General features: G+C 38.6%; 1 protein-coding gene across 10 annotated transcripts in view; it reads right to left on the reverse strand.

The window, feature by feature from the left end:
- The window catches only part of CAMSAP1 (calmodulin regulated spectrin associated protein 1), a 1,635,252-nt gene that overhangs the window by 181,996 nt on the left and 1,427,638 nt on the right, over positions 1-25,618 (reverse strand). For all 10 annotated transcript variants that reach the window (XM_044057912.1, XM_044057905.1, XM_044057911.1 and 7 more), the window contains one exon: positions 20,203-20,420. In XM_044057912.1, the coding sequence (XP_043913847.1) occupies positions 20,203-20,420 (218 nt within the window). The remainder of the gene's footprint in view (positions 1-20,202; positions 20,421-25,618) is intronic.

Consider the following 25,618-nt stretch of genomic DNA (forward strand, 5'->3'; position numbering starts at 1 on the left):
ATTGAAATCTACACTCTGGCAGTGGCTGCCCATCTCTCTGCCAAATACCTAAAACTAGCCACCAAGACTATGGCCTATCCCATTTCCATTGTCAATATCTCCATCACAGAAACCTGTGTTCCTACACAAGGTGGAAAAGCATTCATTCTTCCACTGCACAAAGAAATGAAATCCAAAGAACTATATAACTATTGCCTAATAGCTATACTGTTTTCTTCTGCCCAGAATCTTGGAAGAATGTATTTTTTCACTCCCAAACACTAAAATATCTTCCAGAAAAAAATTTACTCTCTCTTACCCAGAATGTCTTTGGCCCTCCCCATAATACAACTACAGCTCTTCTATAACACAATCAATCAACTTAGAAATGAAGGCATGCAAGTGTCTTTCTGCATTCCCTGGCCTATAAAAATAATTTATACTGTTTCTCAATCAGAAATATTACGCACACTAACTGAACATGGTATCTCAGCCAAAACTCTGGCCTGGCTCAAAGACTACTACTCAGAAAGAACACAGTGTGTCAAAATGGGAGGCCTCTTTCTCCTCCTCCTCCTGCCTTTGTATTAATGGCACTTGCTGAAACAGTACTCCACCAGGTGACACATGCCTGCAAACAAAAGGGAATTAGTAGAGTCATCTTTGCCTGCAAAACTGCTACATGCAGGTGTGGTACTGGGCAACCCTCCTTGTCATATTTTCAGTATAAACTGCAAGAAGCAGACTATACAACTTCATGGCTTGCAACCTTAGCCACCATCAACTTAGCATATGTAGTATTCAAACATTTGAGATACATAGCACACTATGTAGTATTCAAACATTTGAGATACATAGCACACTAAACAGACTAAATTAGCCATTGTTAACAGAATTCCTTCTTACATGACAAAGTTAAACAGCTTAAGAATGAGGCTGAAGACAGTAAGAAGGATTGACTAAAACTGTATCTATATGAAAAATGCATACTGGTGTAGAAAATAAATTAAAGGAGTGGAATAACAAAACTGTAAAGAATACAACAAAAATTATTGCTAAACTGAAGAAACAAAAAGTAGAAACTATATTGGTAGATGTAGTTAAGGCATTAAATAAGAAATAACATTTTAAATTATAAAGTAACAGCAGCATTAGATGAAATTAAGTTAGAAACCTCTTCTATTACTCCTAGAGGTTTACATAGGCTAGTAGCACAATTAAAGTTGCTACCTACACAAAATAATCTAAAAATATTCAGGACCACTAATATTAAAAAAAAAAAAAAAAAAAGTTACGAACACTGAATATAAACAATCTAAAAAATGAAAAAGCATCTGTTTTCTAACTCTGCTCGCAAGGAATTCTGGATCAGAATTTGTTCATTTTTCTATTTTCAAAACAGGCAAAAAGATCTACTTGACGAGTTCTCCATAACTAGATCAGTTCATGGAAGACTCCACCTTGTTTAATTTTCACTAATAAGGGCCTGCCCTGGTCCTGCTCAGCTTGTCTGCCACATTTACTCTGATGGAATATAAAAAGCTTGGAGGGTTAAACAGTGCTGAATTACCATAGCCAGCCAATACAGGAGATAAGATCTGGCAACCCCATTTGTTTATAAACCACATCACTGTAATGTATTTTCACTTGATGTGGCCTTGGAGACCACAGATGTTGCAGAGAACTGACAGCATGAATAACAGCTAACATCTCTTTGAAAGCCATGTACTTTAGCCTTGTTCTATTTTTTCCACAAACAGGTACAACACCCCCAAGAAAAATCTGATGCATCTATGAAAGTCATGTACTTTGGTCTGTCCTATTTGTTCCACAGACAGGGACAGCACCTCCATGAAAAATTTGATGCATCTGTTGTTATGCAGGGTTAGTCACAGAGAAAATGGGTAGACCTGGAGTCAAGGATATTTGGTCTCTCGACCAAAGCAATTCTCTTTTCGTAGGCCAAAAGGAATCTGGAATGTCAGGGGGTGAAGATGTAGGGACCACACTATTTTCAGGAATCACTAATTTTTTTTTTCATATATAGTCCTGAATATGAAATAATGAGAATCATACAAGAAAGGAACCCTAGAATCCTGATAACAGATGCAGGTTAACTTTTTCTTGAGGTAGGAATACCTTTGCATGAAATATCCAGAAGGCACTCCTAGGAACACTACCATGTGAGGAGTCAAGAAGGATTTTTGAATGGTGACCTGGAATCCTACACTGAAGGGATGATGTCTTACTCATGTAAGGGACTCCAGAAACTTTGAGAAAAGTTCTACAAATATAAGTAGGTAATCTAAATAAGGGAAATGTGAATACCCTGTCCTCTGTGATGGAATATCACAGGAGGAACACAGTTTGTGAACGCCCTTAGAGTAGAAGATAACTCACTAGTTAAAGCAGAAAACTGGTAGTGTAACTCACACACAAAAAAGGCATTCTTTCCAATTCACATGGTAAAAAGAAACTTATTTCATACTAACCTAGAAATGCAAATAAGAAGTTGCAGATCTATTTTTGCTAAACTTGACGTATTTCTATTAGATATTTACTAATGATCTGAAGAATAAACTGTATTATGAGCTGAATTAGTTAGCCTTTTTCTATTGGATGCTTGCAGTGGTAATGACTGATGAACTTTACTACTTTGTTAAAGTTTTCCTATAAAAAGATCATGAATTCTTTTGTTCAGGGAGATATGACTTCCTGAGTACTGTCGCCCATATGTGTGTGTTACTTCTTTTAATAAATTATATTTTAATCTGCCAATGAATTAAGTTTATTTTGTTATGGTTAACTCTTTAATAGATTGTGCCTTGAAGACTCTTAGATTTTGTTTCAAATGCCTGGAGCTCCTTCTGCAGAAAATCACTTTACTGGGCCCTTTGACCATTTTCTGTCTAGTGTATTTTCTGTAGTGTCAGTTCACAACTGCATCTATGTTTGGAACTTTCAGTTCTGGCAGACTTTCAGATTTCTACAGGTTAGCTTTTGTATGCATCTGGGTTAGTATGCGAGTGAGATATCTTTTAATTTTTGTATTAACATTGTAAGTTTTCTTTACAAAAGAAGCGAATGTGGGTACTTTAAAAGAACCAGAGTATAGTACTCCTGCAAGACATAGGTTTCAGAACTGTAACAAAGAAGCTGTTTTTACTTAAATAAATGGCATGAGCTCACTAAAATGATGGTAAATTGACTTTCCACCTGCAGGTACTTTTGATAAAAAGAGACTCAAAGAAAAAGGTAATAAAGTCCCGCTGCCTGCTGGTCAGCCTTTAATGCATGGCAGGAAGAATCTAAAGATAGAGAAAGCAATTCTATAGTACTTAATTTGAAACATAATGCAGCTAAACTTAAAACACAGTTGCAAGTGGCTAATAAGAGTTAATTATGTACAACATTCTGATTGTCAGCTATAGGGTGGTTATGGGCTCTATCCCCTTAGGGAACTACAAAAATTACATCTTAGCCATGGCTAGTCATCTGATGATGCCTGCTTAGTTTTGACCACCACACCCCCTGCCACCTGACAATGCACCATCATCTCCCCTTGACCAGCAAGACTCTTCTATCTCTTCTTCCACCTCAGAGATTACTACTCCACCACCTTCTCAAGGAACACAACCTTCTGAGTCATCCAGCTCCACTAGCCAAACAACTCAACCTCCTCAGTCCCCTCTTTCTACTACCCAACCTAAAACTTCTTCCTCTTCTTCTGTTTCAGACCATACCCAGTCTAAATGACTTGAAATGTTTTTTAGCTTTCTGAAATGACATACAAAGGGGGTTTACCTTTTCTTCCTATACGACAAAAGCTACGTTCAAGTAAGTTTGTTACTCAATTCCCGATAATTGTAGACGGGGATGGTTATTTTGGTCCTGATACATTTAATCCAGATAAAGATGGTTCTGACTCCTCAGAGAAGGAAGAGGAGGGGGACAAGCTGTGAACACAGCACATGGAAGAGATGAGGCAGATCTTCCACTATAAATATCGTCCGCCCTTGGTCTGCTGTTGACTTCCAAACTACTGTGGACTCTCTCCCATCAATCAGAACAAATCCAGCAAAATACGCATGAATCTTGTAAGGGTATGTTCAGTTGCAAAATCCTAGTTTCGAGGATATAAGACCAGTGATGGACACATCCACTTCGTCTGATCTATTTAAACATATTTGGGATTGTGCTAATATACCAGGCCCTATTCCCCAACATACAGATGTAGAGGCTTTTCAAACAACTAGGACTCATTTATTACAGGTCATTACTGCAATATCTCCACTGGTACCTACCTGGTCCCAGATAAACACAGTCACACAGAGGATGAGTCAATTACATCTCATTTATGGCATACGACAGAAGCCTTTGAAGCCTTCTCCGGTTATACAGAACTTACTGAAGGTCCATCAGTAAGTGGTCTTTCAGCTGCTTTTGTCAATGGTTTATTGCCCTCCATTCCAAACCAGCTACAAATGGCCAAATTTGGGGCTACAAGAAATTGTTAATCAGGTTCAATATTTAGCAAATGACAAGAGGAGCAGCAAGAAAAATTATTAAACTTACAGCTCCACCAGTTTACCAGAAATAGAGAAGGAAGATGGGGACAGAACAGATTTAGATTTTCTCCTAATTAAGGATCATTTTGTCAGAATTGCAATATCCCAAATTCACAAGGACATGGATCAAATTTAATCCGTGTTTTAACTGCAGCCAAAGCTGTCACTGGAGGGAAAACTGTCCTTTCCTGCAGGCAGTAGATGTGTCAATGCAGTCTAACAATCCATTTGATAATTAGCTGCCACAAAGTCAAAAATGCCCACCAAAATGTGAGGCAACAACCTCCTATGTGGAACACTTCTTGGCAGCCACCAAATTGTCCACAAGATAAATAGGATAACCATGAACAGGAATCAAAGCTATTTCCTTTCATACCTGTACACCATAAATGACCACTCATTAACATTAAAATTCAAGACAGCAACATTCCCTTTCTAACAGATACCGGGAGCTACTAGATCAATATTAAATGCTTCCACAACCGAGACTCTTTCTCCCGCAACTCAGTGTGGGGAGTTGGGGTACCAGGAGTCTCTTTAGAGTACCCTGAGACAGTTTTAGTTCCCATTCAGTTGGGACCATTGACAGACCAACATTCTTTTCTCATTGGAACCTCTGTATCCCCTTAATCTTTAGGTAGGGATCTTCTCTGTAAGGTGCAATGTACAATATTCTGTACAGCAGATGGAATACATTTAAATGTTCCAAATGAGTCTCCAGTGATGCAGCCATGTGCTGTTACAGGTATTTTGGCTGAGGAAATGCTCTTTTCTTTCCTTACTGACACAGAACATATAGAGCTATCAGATGTAGAAATAATAAATACAGTTCCTTCACAGTTATGAACAACCCATGACAATGAGGTAGGACTTATTATAGATGGTAAACTAGTACAAATTACTTTAAAACCTCATGAACTTCTGCCCATTGTAGCACAACATCCTGTTTCTGCAGGAGCAGAAGCGGGAATTGAACTGGTTATTTCAATATTGCTGCAACAAGGTATAATTATTCCAACTAGGAGTCCTTGTAATACACCCATTTGCCAGTAAAGAAACATGGCAAAGACACTTATAGATTTGTCCAAGATTTCAGAACTGTGAATGTAGTAGTTGTACCTGCTTTTCCCGCAGTACCAAACCCAGCAATTGTTCTTAGCTCAATTCCCCCTTCTGCTACCACCTTTTCAGTTACTGATATTTCCTTAGCTTTCTTTTTTTCCCAATGCACCTTGATAGTCAGTATTTGTTTGGGTTTACATACAGAGGACAGCAATACACATGGACACACTTACCCCAGGATATGTAGAATCACCCACCTTATTTTCAAGAGAAATTAAAAAGCAGCTAGATAAAATACACTTACATTGTGGGTTTGCCGCAGTACAGTACATAGATAATCTTCTCATAGCACCTAGTTCTTTAGCTGACTGTCAGACTGATACCGTTTTCTTGTTAACTAAACTGAGTTAGGATTTAAAGTAAACAAATCTAAGCTTCAGCTCTGGCAAATGTAAGTCCAGTATTTAGGACATCTAATCTCTGAAAATGCACGACACAGTCTACCCTCTCGCATTGCAGCTATACAGACAGCAATGAGACCTACTATGCTAAAATGACTTTAGAGCATTTCTTGGTTTAGCAGGCAATTGTAGACAACGGCTATCCAACTATGCTGAAATAATTAAACCTTTAAGAGAAGTATTGAAAAAGGACACCCCCGAGCACCTTCCATGGCAACCATGCCACGAACAAGCTTTTACTCAGTTAAAATCACTTAATTCTAGTCCTCCAGCATTAGGACTGCCAGACTATTCTAAAGTGTTCTTTCTTTTCTGTTGTGAAAGCAACAAGGCAGCATTAGGATTGTTAGCACAGAAGAGAAATTATGGCTTTAGATCAGTTACTTATTAAAGTACAAATCATGATCCAGTAGCAGTTGCACTCCCCTCCTGCCTTAGAGCTGTAGCTGCAACTGCATGGTTAGTTGATATGGCAGCAGCACTTACTCTGGGTCATGATACTCTTGTTGCAGTTCCACAAGCCGTTAATGCTTTCTTATTAAAGTCTAAAACACAGTATCTTTCTGCCTCTAGACTTTCCAAATATCAGCTAGCTCTACTCAATAACCCCTCTTTGTAAATTATTAGATGCCCTCCCTTGAATACTGCTTCTCTTATCCTTCATGATTGTGTTTTTTTAACTATGTACTAGACCTAATCTCTGAGATATTCCTCTGCAGAACACTGACTTAATTTTGTTTCTTAATGGATCATACATCAGAAGGGGGGGGTCTGTATTAGAATGACGAAACCTCACTTATGCAAATCCTAAAAGGCAACACATAAACAGCGAACCGCATGAACACCGAACGTCCTTAAGCACGAAATTCAAAATACTGAATCGCCATAGTTGTTCACACGACGTTTAGTAAGTAAAACGTCAGAAGGAGATGCCCTTATCTGGTATAGCTCCCTAACATAAATGTGCAATAGTTACTGACCTTAGGGTTAGGGTGCGGGTTAAGGTAAGTGCATATATAGTAACACATTCATATTTATTTTGTTTGGGTAGACAGTACGTAGTGGGCAGTGGAGTTGGCCAACTATGGCAATTTGATATTTTGAATTTCGTACTTAAGGACATTTGGTGTTCTTGCGGTTTGTTGTGTATGTGTCGGCCTTTCGGGACTGGTGTAAGTGAGGTTTAGGCATTCTAATATAGACCCCATAAGGGAAGATGGAAAACTAACAGCTGAGTTTTGCGGTCTGCAGTATAGATCAAGTATTATTGACTGGACAATTGGAAGGAAATGTTTCAGCTCAAGTAACTGAATTAGTAACTGTTACTGAAGCTTGCATGCTAGCACAGGGATAGACTGTTACCATGTACTGTGATTCAAGATATATGTGTGGAGTGGTTCATGATTTTGGGAACCTTTGGAGAGAAAGAGGTTATATGACTTCTGCAAGGGCAAAAATTAAAAATGCAGTCTGTGTAAATGAATTACTAGATGTCTTGCTTCTCCCAAAGGAAATAGCTGTCGTTAAATATTCAGCTCATAGGTCAGATACTTCATCTGAAACAGTAGGAAATACCTTTACTGATAGAATGGCAAGGCAGGCTGTTTTGTTAAATCCTGTTCAGGCTTCTTTTTTCTATCTCTTCAAGTTGAAAATATGCCTACAACTTCACAGGAAATGTTTTCTTTTCAGAGCCAATTCGACGACTCTGAAAGGTTTTTTTGACGGCTGCTGCCGTTCCCCACACTCACTTTGGCACCATCCAAATGGCAGGTTAGTTGCATCACAAACTCTTTTACCTCATTTGGCATAGGTTTACCATCTGCCTTCCCATGTGGGAAAAAATGCTTTAATATTACAGCTTTTGAATGACTGGTATGTTGCTTATGCTTCTGTTTCTAAATATGTGACTGTTCCCACACAGCAAATTAAAAAGCCACGGGGACCTTTTTGTTGTATACAGTGTGACTTTATAGAATTACAAATGTGTGCAAGGATTAATTACTAGTTTTGATTGTTTTCTCCGGATGAGTAGAAGCATACCCATGAATCAAAAATGGTGCGGCCTCAGTGGCCAAGAAGATTTTGCATGAGTTTATACCCCGTTTAGGGGTCATACAGAGGTACTCATTTTACAAGTCAGATTATTCAACAAATTTGTAAAGTCCTAAATATTCAGATGCAGTATCACTGTCCACTCAGACCTCAGGCTTCAGGCATGGTAGAAAGAATGAATCAAACTTTGAAAACTAAGTTAGCAAAACTTTCTGCAGAAACGGGGTCTAAAATAGAAATAGGCCTTGCCCTTACTTTTATTACAATCTGCAGTGAAATCAGTGCATCTAGGAAGTTCTCCCCCATGAAATCCTCATGGGACGCACTAGAAGGATGCCAGCCACACCCCTACGTGCAAATTTTGATCTGCAGGTAGTTGACGAGACAATGCTTACTTATTGTAAACAGCTTATTTCTGTTCTGCAGCATTTTCATTCACAGGTATTCTCCAGACAGCTCCAGCCTGATCCTGATGCAACACATGCTGTCAACCCAGGAGACTGGGTGCTCGTTCGTTCCTTCTCCAGACGACATGCCCTCAGACCTTGATGGAAAGGTCCATTCTTGGTGCTCCTCATCAAAGCTACAGCCATTATACTTGAAAGGTCTCCAATATGGATCCATATCTCCCATGTTTAGAAAGCAGTGCCAAATGAGGGAAGCCAATCAATTCTCTTCAACCTACCTTCTGCAGTCATGTCTGATGATGAACTGGTTTCCTCTTGTACCAGAATAAAAACCTGAGAGACTGGAAATAAAACTGACAATTGATACTGTGAGGACATCAGAAGGGGACAGTTTCCCTGAGCCACACGACCAAGCACTTCTTATGGGAGCTGAACTATAACAGCAACCTTTATGGAGTGTGTCTGGAGTGCAGCAGCAAGCCATTCATTGCAAAATTAATATGTGCTTGGACATTTTTGAAAACCCACTCCAACCCTGCCCAGCTTGTCATTCATGTCTGACTGTTGCCATGATGACTGCAATCATTACTTTTGTTCTACTACAATTCCTGATTCCTGCTGAAACTGTAAGTACTGTTCAATTTCTTAACAGAAAAATAAAGCGATTGATAAAATCTAGACAGAAACCAGCAGATTAGCATCTACATTTCAATACATTTCATACCACTTTGAATACATATGCTAAGACTCCAAATGTTACTAACTGTTGGTTGTGTGCCCACATACCTACTGCTTACGATGGAGGTATCCCATTGGTTCCAGCACCTGCAAATGAAGCTGGTATGGGGACAGCTTTTTCATCAGTAGTACTAGGTAAAAATGCTTTACAACACAATGTTACATCACTTAATAAAACTGCTGCACTTAGACTTTTAGTAACTGTCAAGGGATATACTTGCTATGCAAAAAAATGGGATTGTGGAGGTTGGAAGGAGCAAATGCAATATTACTCAGGGAACGTATAGTGGAAGTGCAGTAAAAGATATGGTCATGTTGAAAGATCTCATTTTATTTGTGGCAGTCTAGCATATCCCTCACTGCCAGTACACTGGTCGGGGTGTTGTTATACTGGGAGAGTTCTTCCAGTCATTCATCATGTAGATGCCCTGCCCAGTGGTAAAATTTGTAACATACGAGATACTCGTACTGTAAAAATTCCAGTTGGAAAGGTTGATGCTTCGTGGATTTATCATGATGATTTAGAACAAGCATCTTTTAAAGGACTTTCGCATATAGACCTTAGTGATTATATTTCTAGGGCTGGTATATTACCAGCTTATGTGACTGTAAAATCAATTTGGGAAAACTTTCTAAGCTATTAGAAGTGTTAAGCAATGCAACATTTGCAACTATTAATTTGATTACTCTAGAGCTGAGTGCCATGTGTGCAGTAGTACTCCAAAATCGAATAGCACTTGATTTCATACTTGAGTTAAAGGAGGCACGTGCGTGCTCATGCATGGGGAGTGCTGTTCATTTAATCCTGATAATGAGCACACAATATGTAGACATCTGAAAATCATCCAAAAAGTGGCTGAACTGTCAGACACCAAAGAAGCAGATAGTTCACAATGGACTTGGCTACCCAATTTGTTTTCAGGATGGGGAGGCAGTTTGTTGAAACGTATTATGCTTATTGCTATTATTATTAAGATTGTGTTTTTGCTTTTATTTTTATGCAAAACTTTACTCACTAAACTCATTGCATCTCAATCAAACCCATTGTTACAGAATTTGCATGTTAGTGATTTTGAAAAGGTGTCATTTACAGATCACGTTAATGAAAGTGAAATAGCAAATGGCCTATCTGACCCTACACAGGTAGCGCAATCAGCTCATTCAATCCTCAGTGTTGACAGGTGGTAGGGAGTAGGCCAGCCTTCGGGTGCGGTGGAGTGGCCTATCCCTCCCCACCCCTCAGGAGTGCCCCTTCCCCCCCCTCACAGTGGCTCTCCAAGTGCTACTACTACTGCCCGTCATAGGAAGTACACCTTCCACATTCATTCAGATACATGCAAATGCACAGTGGTAGCACATGCTTATAGGCTTGTGTTCCATGGGTGCAAAACCTATTGTTCTAGCCAAGTATCCCCCAAACAGTAAGCCAGGGTTGCATGCCTCTCCCCCAGGATGGGTGATACTGTCACTCACTCTCATACTCTCTATTCATCTCTATCAGATATCTGAAGCATTAGGCTACTTTTGTGAGGGGGTGAGGTGTACAGGCTGTGTGAGAAATTAGTTAAGTTACATAAATCACTGTTTAATAATCATCAATATGGGGCTGCAAAGTGGCAGTTCATGGATACAAAAGCAACATGCTAAAATATATTAATGTGGATATTACTTCTTCTACCTTCATTACAATCATCAGATGTGCACACAGTAGGTATCTGTGTGCTCATGCTGCCTAGGCAGGTTGTATTTGAAGGAAGAGTAAATTACATGATTACTGTTACATGAACATGGACATGCTTGTTTGTGGCAATGTGCATGTCCAAGTCTGGTGACAATAATCCACAATACCCTAACTCTGGCCATATGTCATTTACTTTCTTTCCCAACTAAGCATCAGGAGGATGCCAATAAAACATTCAGCTTTTTGGAGGCCAAGCTGTGTGTGAAAGAAAATGCAATTATGCGAGCACTGTTATACAATCACTGATATGGCTTGATGGAGGGGGGCAGTGTATGCGTTTGACTGCAACAAGATGGAAGTACATTACAGTGGTCATCATATTCACCTGACTTCTTAATAGACAGAGGGGGCTCACCCTATCAGAAGTCATATACATTCCACTTGGAAAATGCGTGTATAAAAGGAACTGAAACTAGAATCTGGTGTATTTTAGAAACACAAAACAAAACACAGAAAAACAGTCACATAAACTAATATTTATAGTTTATGATGAAAACATTCAATAATAAGACTGCTTCTGAGTGTTGAATTTTATATGAAAATAGACAAAAAGCACACACTTAAATGCAATAATGCATTAAAAACTGAATTGTTAAAACATTACTATGAATAACACACAAAGTGCACCAGCTGCTGTCTTGACATGTCTCAGTTTTTGTATACCTTTAATACTTAGTGTCATTCAAACCAGAACTAATGATATAAATTCAGGTATCACATGCCTTTCCATTCTCTTTTTTTCTAGAAGGAATTCCATATCCTGTCCTCTTACAATTTAGTGTTTCATAAATAATTAGTGGCATTCTAATAGATATTTTAGTTAGATATAATGAAATGAGCATCAAAGACTAACATCTGAAGTGAGGGAGTACTACTATGAGATAATCAATTTAGCCAATATCACAAATTTTGCATTAAAATTGTAGTAAAAGTAAAAAAAACACAATACTCTTTTTGTCAGGAAATATAAGTAACAGAGATAATAATGATTATATGCAAGGGACAGCATACCCATTAAAGAAGTACTTCCCCCATAAACCAACTGAGAGACATGTAACTATGGACCTTGGGAGGTTTTTTTTTTTTTTTTTTAGGGAATCCACTAGCAGAGGTCAGAGAAACCAATACAAAGGAACCAGGGCAGGCAATGTACACTCTGTAACTTGGAGGATCACTTTGCATTGCCCTTGGACTTTCAATAAGGGGGGATCAGATCTTAGATGGATCAATAAAGAGGAAGAGGCAGTGAAGGGGTCCCTAGTCCCTGCAGAAGAACAAACAGAAATTAATTCCCTCCAGTACAGCTCTTTTGAATGTGTGACTTTAACTCCCAGTGGATGTGGCTTGAGTCTTTAAAAAAATGAAGCTATCACCTTGTAGTTCTAACAAATACTCAAACAGTGGTCAAATACCAATACAATAGAGCCATCATGTATGCTCCAAGATAAAATATTCTGATACCTCGTATGTAGCATGGTTTTGGAATTATTGATGCAAATATTAACAAGCATTATTTGACACCTAGAGGCGCAGTAGGAGGTAACTGCAAAAATGCCTGGAGGTACACTCGGCTGTAATAAATTAAGGTACACAGTTTAACTTATTTTTCATTAACTGACAACCAAGTCAACATTCTTCAAAAAAAGTCACTTTTTTGTCATTTAGAAGAGCAGAAATGGTTAGAACTCTAATCTTATGATGTATGCATGCAAATTAAACTTGGCATACATCTTGACTAAGGTTTCAGCTGTAACAACCAACTTTTGTGGCTTAAGGAAGAAGAGTGCTTTTAATACCCCTAATCCAATTATTTCACATTCTGTAAAAGTATGTGAAACGATACAAGGCCTATATGTTGAACAGACCCACAATAAAAATATAATATCAGATCCAGGCTTTAAAGTATGTGGGACACAATAGAGATTTATGAATTAGGAAAGCCAGTACACAGGCTGGCATGGGGTCTTGAGGATATAATTATATACAAGAAGAATTTGCACTTATCGTTGGCCAGTCAGGAATATTACAGAAAAATGACATAATCCAGAAAGCTAAAGTACATACACAGACAGAGTGTTCTTGGAAATGATGGAGAATAATTTCCTTTCTCCAGAAGATTACAATTTTCTGGCTACTCTGTACTCAAAACTTCCAACTTTATTTGGCATCCCCAAAATAAAAACTCAATCAAGCTGCCTTTAAGGACATCTATTAGTAAATACTGCCAAGACAGAGCCTTAAGCAATGTCATTAATAAAGTTAACAACCTAATCTTTTTTTTCAAAATCCTTAGCACTTTCTTCAAAAAATTACTGCAAATAGAAATCCCCGGTAACTACTTGCTACAAATTACATCAAGGATCATAACAACATTATACCACAGCAGGCAGGAGTAGAAATGCTACAAGGTTATTTGCGTTGCGTAGAACACTTTCAATGAAAATCAGCAAACTGATGTGGTTGTTTGTTCATCAGATTGTATTTCAGGAAAAAAAAATTCTTTATGTTTCAGAATACTTCATTTCAACAAGTGAAATAGATAAATATGCACGCACACACACACACACACACATATATATATTTATACATATATATATATATATATATATATATATATATATATATATATATATGTATATATAAAAATTCAGAGTTTGTGGGGTTTGCCCCCCTACCCCACACACACTGGGTGCAGGGACACTGCCTCCCTGCAAAATAAGAAGTTTAAAGGAGAATAGCAATGTTCGAGATTCACTCTTCTCCTGGACTCTAAATCTGTTCTCGGTCTGTTGGCACTCAGCATTTCCAGTGTTCACATTTCAGTAGGGAACCATGGCACTGACTGATATGATCTGTTCAAAAGAGGTGAAGGGTTGCATAGTTGCTATAATTACACCTATGCATTTATGGGTCATCACTTTCAAGTCTGTTCTTTAACAGTAGTCAGGGAAAATGGCACTGAAACTTTGCGGAAGCAGCTGCTGTGTGCCTGAAATGAAACATACCACTTCATCAACAAGGAAGTATACTTCTTAGCACTATTTAGCAAAATCACTGAACATGCATACTAAGGAATGACACAAATTATGAACCACTACCTAACCAGTGATGAGAAAAGTGGGCTGAGATATCTAAAAGCTACACTTCAATTACCTAATGGCAAAGAACCACGGCTTAGTCAACAGCAGATGACTTCACAATTGCCACAACTCAGTAGTGTGATCTTTCTTGCATATCAAATAAGACAGGAAAATGATTATCATGAAAAGTATCAGAACTTATGTGGTACTTTTCAGCTTCTCTAACAGGCATGGAAACATCACACTAATCAAAATGCAGAGTAATCCACACCACTCTTGATGAATTATTGCTAGTGCTTAGCCAGAAAAAAAGAGGCTATGGTCTATGAAATTATAACTATTACTTTACTCTTACTGTTAACTAGCTGAAGAAGAAATATGGATATGGGAAAGAAAGTGATTTAATATGGAGCAGTATTTATGTAAAGGAGAAAGAGAAAGCAAAAATAAAAAAAAAAAGAAGGAGCAAAGATATCTGAAGAGAAATACAGGTAAAGGTACCTGGATATAGAAAATTTCACAATACAAAAAATGAAGAAAAAAAGAAAACAAAGAGGGAAGGTAGAAAAGGGAACAGTAATTGAGAAGTTAAAGAAACAGAAGCTGACGTTATGGATTACCTGCAAAGTGAAGGATTTAGTGTAGAAAATCAAACTCTGGTTAACATCACAGCATGATGGAACAATGAGTCCCCAAATTAAGGAGAAACAGGTTGAAGGGGAAGTATCTGATCACTTGCCATATGAAGACACTCTGGAGTCTTTAGCAGGAAACCAGTACTTAAGTTCAGTTGCACAGTAAGGGAAGGAGCAGGAAAGAGTGGCAACTCTGACACAATCAATGTTGTGGAGTGACAGGACAGTGAATTCCCATATGAAACAGGAACCAATGACACAGGATGTAGCTGAAGAGAATACATCATAGGAAGATGTTTTGGAACTTTCTGTAGAGTACTCACAGGAAACGCAAAACAAAGAATGTGCTCTCAGTTTAGAAGAAAATGATCTGAGGGAAGAGTTGCTTGTTTTAATAGAGATGAATGTATGCATTAAGAATGATGAAAGATACAGATTACAGAAAGTCAATAAGACCTCAAATGTTAGAAGTCTGATAAAATAAATGAACACAGTAATCAAGACAATTAACAGAAATTCATGTGATATTAACAGAAGTAAATATGACACATTACTATGCAAGACAAATTAATAACAGATAAAATCTTACCACAAAAATACAGGGCAATAAGGAAAGAAATTAAATGTCATCATAGAAGTATCAAAAATAGAAAACTATAAAGCAAATAAGACAAGAAGTGTCACTGTTAGAATAGTATAGAAGAGGGAACAGATCAACAAAAATTCTTAAATGTGAGAAAAGCAAGGTGCAGTATCAGAAAAGACTAGGATCTATTGTACACTACAGCAAATTATAAACTAAAGATATCAGCACAGGCAAATTAAATCAGAAAATATGCAGATAAATATAAAGGAAAAGTACAAAATAAACAATTCATTGATTATCCAAAAAAGTTTTCTACAGAACTGGGAAACAAAGCAAAATAAATTGAAACACCATTAAAAAAGGAGAGATACACACATTTTGGAGAAATATCTATGAAGACCATGTGGAACATAGCAAAGATGCAGAATGGACTGAAGAAGTAAAAGAAACAGTAAGAAGATAAAATATACAGGATATGTAATTTGATGAAGTAATGGCCAGAAATTGAAAAAATTAAGAAAACCTCCTAACTGGAAAACCCCAGGCCCAGATGCAGTACCCTACTTCTGGCTAAAAGTATTAATATCTTTACATGAAGACTTCACCTTGAGTAATAACTATTTATATGCACACCCCGAACAGACAACAAACTGGTTAACAGGAAAAAGGATACTCCCCTTTAAGAGTGAACCTGCAAGTTATCCTAAAAACTACAGACCAACAATTTACTTTCGGACAATGTATAAACTATATACTGAAATTGATGCCGACAAGATGGATTCAGGCCTGGGCCCAACACTATCACTGTTCTGCTATCCTTTACTGACACCATCAACAAAGCCCGTGACTCAGGAAACTTTGTCTCATCTCAGTTCTTAGATCTGTCCAAAGCCATTGATACCATTTCCCATCCCAAACTCTTACACCAACTTTCTCTTCCGGAGCTAACTGAAACATCTCTACAATGGTTCACTAGCTCTCTTTCCAAAAGAACTCAATCAGTCAAATGGAACTCCTACTTCTCCCTTACTTACCAGTCAGCACTTGTGTACCCCAAGGCTCAATACATGGCCCACTCCTCTTTAGCATTTTTATTAACCAGCTTAACACTGCCACCAAACAAGCTACATTAATTCAATATGCTGATGACTCTACATTAATCTGCTCTGCCAAAAATCTTTCTCTTGTACAGACCTTAACTCAAGAAGCATTCAGTTCCATTGAGTCCTGGCTAACTAACATTCATCTACTACTTAACCCCCCAAAAAACTGAACTTCTACTATTCTTACCCAAACAATTTTCCCCAGACACATCTAACTTCATCATTAGCTCTCTGAACCATACTACCATCAATGTGGTTGCATACACAAAACTGTTACGTGCAACTACTAACAATCTTAAGTTTGCTCTTCACATCAGCAACAACATAAAAAAATTATCAAAAATTAGGAATGTTCTACAGGGATAAGAAATTTACCACCAACTCTGCAAGAATAACCCTTGCCACCACCTCTCTCTTACCCTCCCTTCTATATGCCTCTCCTATTCTGACTAATCTCTAATCTTCCCTCAAAACAAAACTTATCCAATGCTACAATAAAATAGCTAAATTTGCCGCAGACCAAGCCTACTACTCACACCATTGCTCTGCTCACCAGTCCCGAAACTGGCTCAAACTACCCCGTCAGCTTTAATCAACTTACACTAACATACAAAATACTGTACAACTCCTCTTTATCACAAATACCATCACTACTACAAACTATATCCCTTCTTGTGAGCTACTCTCTTCTCACAAGCAGCTCCTATCTATTTACAAACCTCAAAGATCAAATGGTACTAATCTATACTCTCACTGTGTTGCCAATGCATGGAATACTATTCCAGAATCGATCAGACTTATAACTTACTACAATTCCATCAAATATACGCTAAAAGCTCACCTATCCAATAACTGGGTCTGCCATGCTCCATGCCACCATAATATTCTGTACTATTTTCTTCTCCTCAGTCCTAACAGACTTTTCCCCATCTACACTACTTCCCCTCCTGCATCACCTACTTTTCCAACCTCTCATTTCTATAACACCTCAACCCTCAAATGTTCTTTCTTCTACTCTTAACCTCTACCATAAAAAATACGACTGAAAATCTCTACCTTTATTCTCCTGCCATAATGCATATATAGTTTTTTTCCTGTAGATATTTTTATATATACTAGTAACTCTATCCTATCTTGTATTCAATGTTTGCTTAACTCTAATACTCACTTCACATGTGTTTATTTGCTTCTTTTTGACTGTAAACACAATATGTACTCCTGTGATATTGTCTTAATCTGTGTAACTAATGTTATGTTTGTAATTCTGCATAAATTTTGTATAAATTATACTGTGGTGCTTTTCTCCTTGGGCTTCCACTGAAAATGGGCTTGTGCCCACTCTCACTTTCCCAGTAAACAAATATCAAATATATAAAATAAAATGAATAAGAGTTTATTGCCATTTAGAAGAAAACTCAATTACGACAAAAGAACAAAAAGGTAAGAAAAAGTCATATGGAACAAAGGATCGTTTGTTGTTAAAGTCATAATGGAAAACTGTAAAAAGGGGAAGACACTAAGTATGGCATGGATAGATTACAAAAAAATCATTTGAGAGCATCCTACATTCATGGATAAAGAAGTCCTTACAGATTTAAAAGATGTGCCCTACAATGATCAATTACATTATAGTGACCGTGAAAGAGTAGAAAACTACTTTGCAGCTAAGCCATGATAAAGGACAAATTATTATCCCAAGGATAAAAGTTGAAAGGGGGATATTCCAGGATGACTATCATCCCAACTCTTTTGTCTTGCCCCTAACCCATTAAGCTGTCTACTTAACAGATTAGGTCATGGTTACAATGTGACTCCCAGAAAACAACAAAGTGTAAAGACTTATCTTTTGGTAGATGATTTAAAACTGTACAGTACATCAGATAAGAAGCTGAAAGCACAAGTGCAAATGGTCAAAACTTTTTCAGATTATATAAGAATGTCACGGTCTTGAAAAATGTGCAAAAACAACATTTAAAGCAGGAAAGCTGCAGCATCAAGAAAATCTGAGTTTGGAAAAGGAATGTGATATAAAGAAACTTCAGTAAGGGGAAGTGTATAAATATTTGGGATTGAGGAAGTACTGACAATAAATCATGAACAAATGTAAACAAGACCAAGTAAAGAATATTTTAGAAGACTAAAGTTAATACTGAAAACGGCCATGACATCTAGGAACAAAGTCCTAGCTATAAACAAATTTGCTCGTCCCTCTCTAACTTACAGTTTTGGGGTGACTAACTGGCCCCATAAGGTACTGGATCAGTTAGACAGGAAAAAAGAAAAATGCTTTATGGCTATCAAATGATTTATAAAAATCAGTGTATACCAAGATTATATAGTCCTCATTCTGAAAGAGGTATAGGCCTTCTCAAAACTGACTACAAGTATTTAGATCTGCAATCGAAGGACTGCATACATATCTACTAACCTTAAACACAGGCAAAACTTTTAAAATATGAAGAGAACAAGTCTAAGGTAACTTTCTGCTTAGTTTAGCAAAAGCATATAGGTGTCAAGCAGGAATGGAAATCAAACCAGAAGTAGACAAAAATCAGGCGGCAACTGAACGTGCCAAAAAACAAAAGAAAGAATACAAGAAGGATCAGATGAGAAGACATGAACTGTAGAAAAGTCATAAATACAGCTGCAAGTACAGAAAACTCCTAGAACAACCTCATATCAATCAGGATTTGACAAAGGATTGTTTAAGAGTGATGAATTTAAATCAAAAGATAAAAGGTTAATATTGGCAGCCCAGGATACTGGACTACGTAGATGCTGGTTTGCAAAGACCACTGAACATATGGAAGAAAAAGATAAATGGAAACTATTGCATATCTTGTTGCTAGGTGTGATACGGTAATGTCAGAGGGCCTGTATACCGAAAGAATAATGAAGTGGCAACACTGTTGCATTGAAGATTGTGCAAACATTACAATACTGAAGTAGCTGAGAAGCATTGGAAACATGAGCCACAGAGTATTATGGAGAATGATGAAGTTTTGGTAGGGACAATGGGTTTCATAAAAAAGAATTTACAGTCATACTTCGATATGCTACCATCTGCGGTGGTGGTGCTGCAGTAGCGTTGTCGCCTCACAGTAATACATCCTGTTCGATTCTTTTTGTGCGGAGACATGCGTGAATGGGCGTACCTTTGTTGAAGGTTGTGCGTCAGGGCCGGCAATTCGGCACATAAATATCTACTGCCAATCATTAGCGGACCGGAGTTCCGCTGTAGCGACCCCTAACCGGGAAAAGCCGAAAGACACAACAACAACAACAACTTTGATATGCTACCAACACATGTAACTCCATATGAATTGCAGGAGTCAGTTCTGGGCACACTGCGGGTGCTGCTTTATCTATCAAATAGATAAAGTCCAGGATTTACGTGGACGAAAGCGCTTACCATACTACTGTTTTTACTGAACATTCTATTGTTTTTTATTGAATTGGTTTGGGTTGCTGCCTTTTATTGGAGTACCGTGTGGATTAAACTTTGACTTATTCAGCTGTTTTGAACTGTGATCCATCATTTCCAAGGTGGTGTGGCTGATTTTGACCAGGGTGGATTATTGTGTTACAAGGTCGAGATTTCCACCAGAGTGCTCCATTGTGTTTTTCTATTCAAAAACAATATTAAAAATAATACTATGTGGAAGATTAATTTCCATTAGCAATAATCATTCCTGCATACCTTTGTAAAAATACTTCAGATTTAAAATACTGAAGAGGGCCAGAAGGGTACTGTAAAATTTAATTTCAACCGGTTTCCAAAACTTACGAGTAGAAGAGCACTTGACTGGTGTTTCACAATAAGATTCTTCTCGATGGACATCTGGCCGTTGTTTCTTAGGTTTAGGCTTGGGTTTTGGTTTGGGTTTAGCAAGCCCTTGTTCCTCTAACATTTGCTGCTGCTTGCGTCTCAAATACTCTTGCTTTATTAGCTCTCTCCGCGCCTTTTCTTCTTCTTTCCGTATTCTTTCTTCTTCAGCTTTACGTCTGAAAATTAGACACATTTTTTTATTTATAGTCACAAATTCTACACAATGCTGTCAATGGCAGCTTTGTCTAAAGAAGGGTACTCAGGAGAAAGTCTAAACTGTGAAAACGTGTAAAGTCTAGGGTTAAAATGTTTTACCTTTCTGAACATTAAAATACAGTTACAGAAATACATGACAGTACTGTAAATGACACAATCTTAATATCACCATCGTCCATGTTCTGGCCCAAATTTCATGGTTATGCAACATGCTTTTTCATAATGTGGCTTTTCCCTTATCTTCAGTACCTTTAAAAGCTTCTTAAACAGGTATGCAGAAACCAAAAATTATAATTAACTGGGTCAGCAGGCAAATACAGTCTGCAGAAGTGTCTGAGAAGCCTCCTGTGTTTATGTCTACCAAGATGTTTTAAAAACTTTGTAAATTTGCACTTTTTCTGGTCTGTCTCATCAGGGCAGAAATACAGCCTGCTTTCAACTCCTTTAATGTAACATGTTACACTCACAGGAGGTGAATGCATCACACCTACAGTGGCAAAAGAAAGTACAGTTGTCTAAGTAAACTTACTATAACAGTAGATGTTTGAATGATCATGGTTGCAGTAGCCTAAGCTATATGGGTTATGTCCTGAAAAGGATATAACATCTGGCAAGCTTCCAAAGCTTCAGAAGACCTTCTATGCTCATAAACTGTTAAGCAGTCCTAGTTAAACTGACTAAAAGGTATGGCTCCTAAGCCCTTCAGAGCTTTCATGCCAAGTGACAGGAGACTAAGCTCTGAAAGCATATTGCTAGGGAAAAAAAAACAATGACCACAGCCTGGCATAAAAAGAAAAAAAAAACACACCAAAAAACACAAAGAATTGAGGTATTGGGCAGCTACAGTAGAACTGATAATTCGAACATCTACTGCTTTATGGCAAGTTTACTTACATGACTGTACTATAGGTTCACAGGTGTTTACTAGGCTAACAAACACAAGGGCCTTTTTAAGCCGCGCCATGCATCCCAAATCTCTGAAAAGTTCTGGTACCCTTGATAAGTGTAAGCAGGGGATAGGGAAGTGAAACATTTACAAGCAGGAGCCTAAGAGATGAACCACTTACAGGGTGCCTGTGTCCATTAGAGCCACAAGTGCCAAACCACGGATGAATTTCCTGCTCCTTATCCAATTGTCCAAATTACACTTGAATTAAGCTACAGAGGAACTCTGCTTCATATGGATGGGGAGCCTGTTGCAAAGAAGGAGTAGTCCTCCAAAGCAAACTTAGAGTCCAAATTGGCCACCTCTACTAGAGGAGATCATAAAGCTTTCTTCACATATGTCCGCAACCTCAAAGGAAGCACCCAGATCTGTTCAGAACTGGTGGTCAAGGACACCAAATATACAAATGCTGAAAATATAGCAAACTTGCTGGCTGACAGATTCAGCGAAAACTTTACCCCTCTGTTCCCCCATCAGTAAATCAGGACATCCCCAGTACCTGCCCCCTTCGCCTTATATCTAGGGAACAGGTCATCACTGCTCTCTCAAAGGCAAAAAATACAGCCTCCATGGGACCCGATAACATCCCAGGCAGCATCCTACGTGAACTCAGGCAGGAACTTGCAGTACCATAAGGCACCCTATTCAACCAAAGCCTGAGTACTGGCTTCATCCCAGCTGAGTGGAGGACAGCCATTGTCATCCCTTTACACAAAGGTGGAGCGCCCACTGATCCGGGAAGTTATAGACTCATCAGCCTAACTAGCATGATCTGCAAGGCCATGGAACAGATTATCATGGACCTCATTAACAAGGACATGGCAACCTCCAAACACTTGATCCCACACAGTTTGGCTTCGTCAAGGGGGGGGTCATGTCTGCTAATTCCCCACTCGGGAATAATAGATACACTCTCTCAACTAGGCATCAATCCATATGTTAGCAGATGGTTAGCAAACGGGCTCACTAACAGAATCCACATAGTCAAAATAGGGGAAGCCATCTCAAGAAGTAGACCCGTAACATTCGGCATACACCAGGGCTTGGTCTTGGGGCCTCTGTTATTTGGAATATACTTTTCTGAGGTGCAGGCCAAAACCAGTGGGCTATAGCTGACCAAGTTTGCAGATGACTGCAAGCTGGGACCTGTCATCAGTTTCCCTAGTAATGTGGGCATCCTTCAAGAGGGTCTCACTCAGACAAATGACTGGTGCCAGATCAAGCTGAATACCAAAAAATGCATCATCATCCCCTTTAGGAAGACTGACATCCCTACAAATTATCAGATTAATAACAACGTCCTAAGCATGCAATCAGTCGTGAGAGATTTGGGCACCCAGGTAGATAGCAACCTGACTTTTGACCACCATTTTGCTTTCATTGTACAGAACGCCTTCTACATGGCCCACCATAAGTAAGGGCATCTCATCCAGGGACAAGGAGGTCATAACATCCCTGTATTCTTCCCTTATAAGGCCCATTATTGAGTACAATGCCCCTTTCAGCATGTACCTTGCAAAGCACATGCAGCAGCTGGAGAGACCACAGAGGTTCCTCACCAGGAGAATCCAGGGCCTCAATCATCTACCATACACAGATAGGCTAAAAGCCCTATCCCTCTACTCAGTTTCATACAGACTCCTCAGAAGTGACCTCTGTCTGGCATACAAGATGATCACGAACCTCACTTTGATGGGACTGCTGTATATTCGCAAGTCAAGCTCCACTCGAGTAACCCGCATGCTCGGCCTCAACCTGGTCTGTGACATCAACAAGACTTGTTGGCAGGACAGATTTGTGCCCCAGAGACTCCCCCATCTATGGAATAGACTGCCTCTCCACATCAAGCAGAGTACCACTTTACCCCTTTTTAAGCGCAACCTGGATAACTGGCTAGGAAACAGAAAATATACTTTTGGGATTCCACCAGTGTCCTTGCTGGACAGGGGCATCAGGTGCTGATTTGTCTAAACATGGGCTAAACTCTTGCTAGGCTTAGAAGGGCCTCAAGGCCAACAGTCTAGTAACCTCCTATGATCCTAAGAGCTTGTAAGAGAGACTACAGGGAGAGGGCCATTAGGCAGTTTGCATAGGACATGTTACTTACACTCTGTATTCCTTTAGGGAGGAACCTCTGCAGATGTTCCAGTTGTTGGACATGCCTGACGGGTATGGTCATCATACTGATCACTGCTGCAGTAGCCTAAGCTATACAGGTACATCACCACAGTGTGGAACAAATAGCAGGTTGGAAGGGTCCAGGAGGTCCTGCAGAATGGTCCTAGTACAGTCTGACCTAGACTTGTAGAAGGTATCTAGTTTGCTGTGTTTTATAAAAGTATGTACAGACGACCAAGTTGATGCTTCTAAAATACTTCCAGACTGCAGCCCTTTCCAAAAGCCATAGATGAAGCCAATGTTCTGGTAAAAATGTGCCTTGACCGTGCCACGAGCACTTCTGTTGTGGTGGGAATACAAAAGGTAATAGCCTAAGACAACCACTTGGAAACGGTCTGCTTTGACGCACATTTTTCTTACCTTTAAAAAAAAAATGAACAACTGATCAGAAGTTCTGAAAGATCTTGTTCTGTAAAGATAGTACCAGAAATATCCAATGTATGAAATATCGTTTCTCCTCATTTTTGTGTCCAGGGAAAAACACAAGGAGATGGATAGTTTGACTTAAAGTAAACTCAGATACCACTTTAGACATAAAATAAATAGTTTTTTAAAGAAACCTGGTCTCTGTGGAAAAAGGGATAAGGATGATCCACTATAACAGCTTGCAACTTTGATGTTCTTTTTGCAGAGATCAGAGCAATCTGTAAAACTGCCTTCCATGTTAAGAATCTCAAGTCAGTTGTTTCAAATAGAACAAGGTTTAGTTTCTCTAACACAAAACTAAGATCACAAGGAAGACCCACTGGTTTTCTTGGAAGTCTCCAGCAACAACCCTCTCAAAAACATTTTGATGTGAGAATGCCTTGAAAGAGGGGGATCCATGAGCAGACATAATGAAGTGGCCAACAAATAAACCTCGATAAAGGAGGGTGATAGGTCATAGGAAAGTAACTCAAAAATATTGTAAAACCAGAGAAACACTAACCCTGATTGGGTGCTGATTATGATGTTGGAACCAACTAGAAAACCTTTTCCATTTGTAACATATATATATATATATATACATACATACACATATATATATATATATATATATATATATATATATATATATATATATACATGTGTGTGTGCACTTATACAGACAAATATATCTGTATCTACATATATAAATATATATGTATAAATAAAATACACACACATATATATATATATATATATATACATACATATATATATATATATAAATACCAACTCTTTTGCTCAACGTTTTCTGGAATTCATAAATTCCAATGCCTTGGATCAACTTATCCACACCCCCATCAGGGGCAGCAAAATCCTAGACCTGGTCATTAACATGAGCAACCGGTGTTCCACACCAGAGGTCAATTCCTCGTTGGTCAGATCCGACCACAAGCTAATCACCCTAGACATTCACATCCCACCCCCACCCCTCATTAGGGAAATCACCGTAAAGAAAAAATCTCCAAAGCCAACTTCACGCTTAAGACTGAAGTGGCACACTTCATGACACCCATGCAGACGGACAATAGAGGTACGACTGCTGAATCCTACACAAATGCACTATATAAGCACTTAGATGAGTGCACGGATCGTGCAATCCCTAACAGAACCAAGATGCTATCCTTCAGAAAACGGAAGCCAATCTGGTGGTCCCCTGCCATAAACAAACACTACAACAGAAGAAAGAAACTGTTGCAAAAAAGAGTAAAATCCCATGATTGGAAGAACTCCCTGGTCAGCCTCAGTAAAAAGCTGACATCCCTCAAAAAATCCTTCAAAGCTAGTTATGAAAACAAAATCGCCACTGATTCTAAAGACAATCACAAAGCATTCTATAACTATATCAAGAATCTCAATGGGAACACTCAGATCTGCTCTGAGTTACAGCACAATGGCACTAAATATACAGAACCAACTGATATTTCCAACATCCTGACAGAACGGTTCAGTGCTAACTTTACCCCCCCTCTCACCCCCTAAAGGGCCCATCTCTATACCGGAAGAATGCAAAGTTCCTGTAATCATGGCTGCACAGGTAAAAAAACACACTCTCCAATGCCAAGAACA

Source organism: Protopterus annectens, chromosome 16.part0, assembly GCF_019279795.1.
Source record: "Protopterus annectens isolate FY-2018-M chromosome 16.part0, PAN1.0, whole genome shotgun sequence".
NCBI classification, from domain to species: Eukaryota; Metazoa; Chordata; order Ceratodontiformes; family Protopteridae; genus Protopterus; species Protopterus annectens.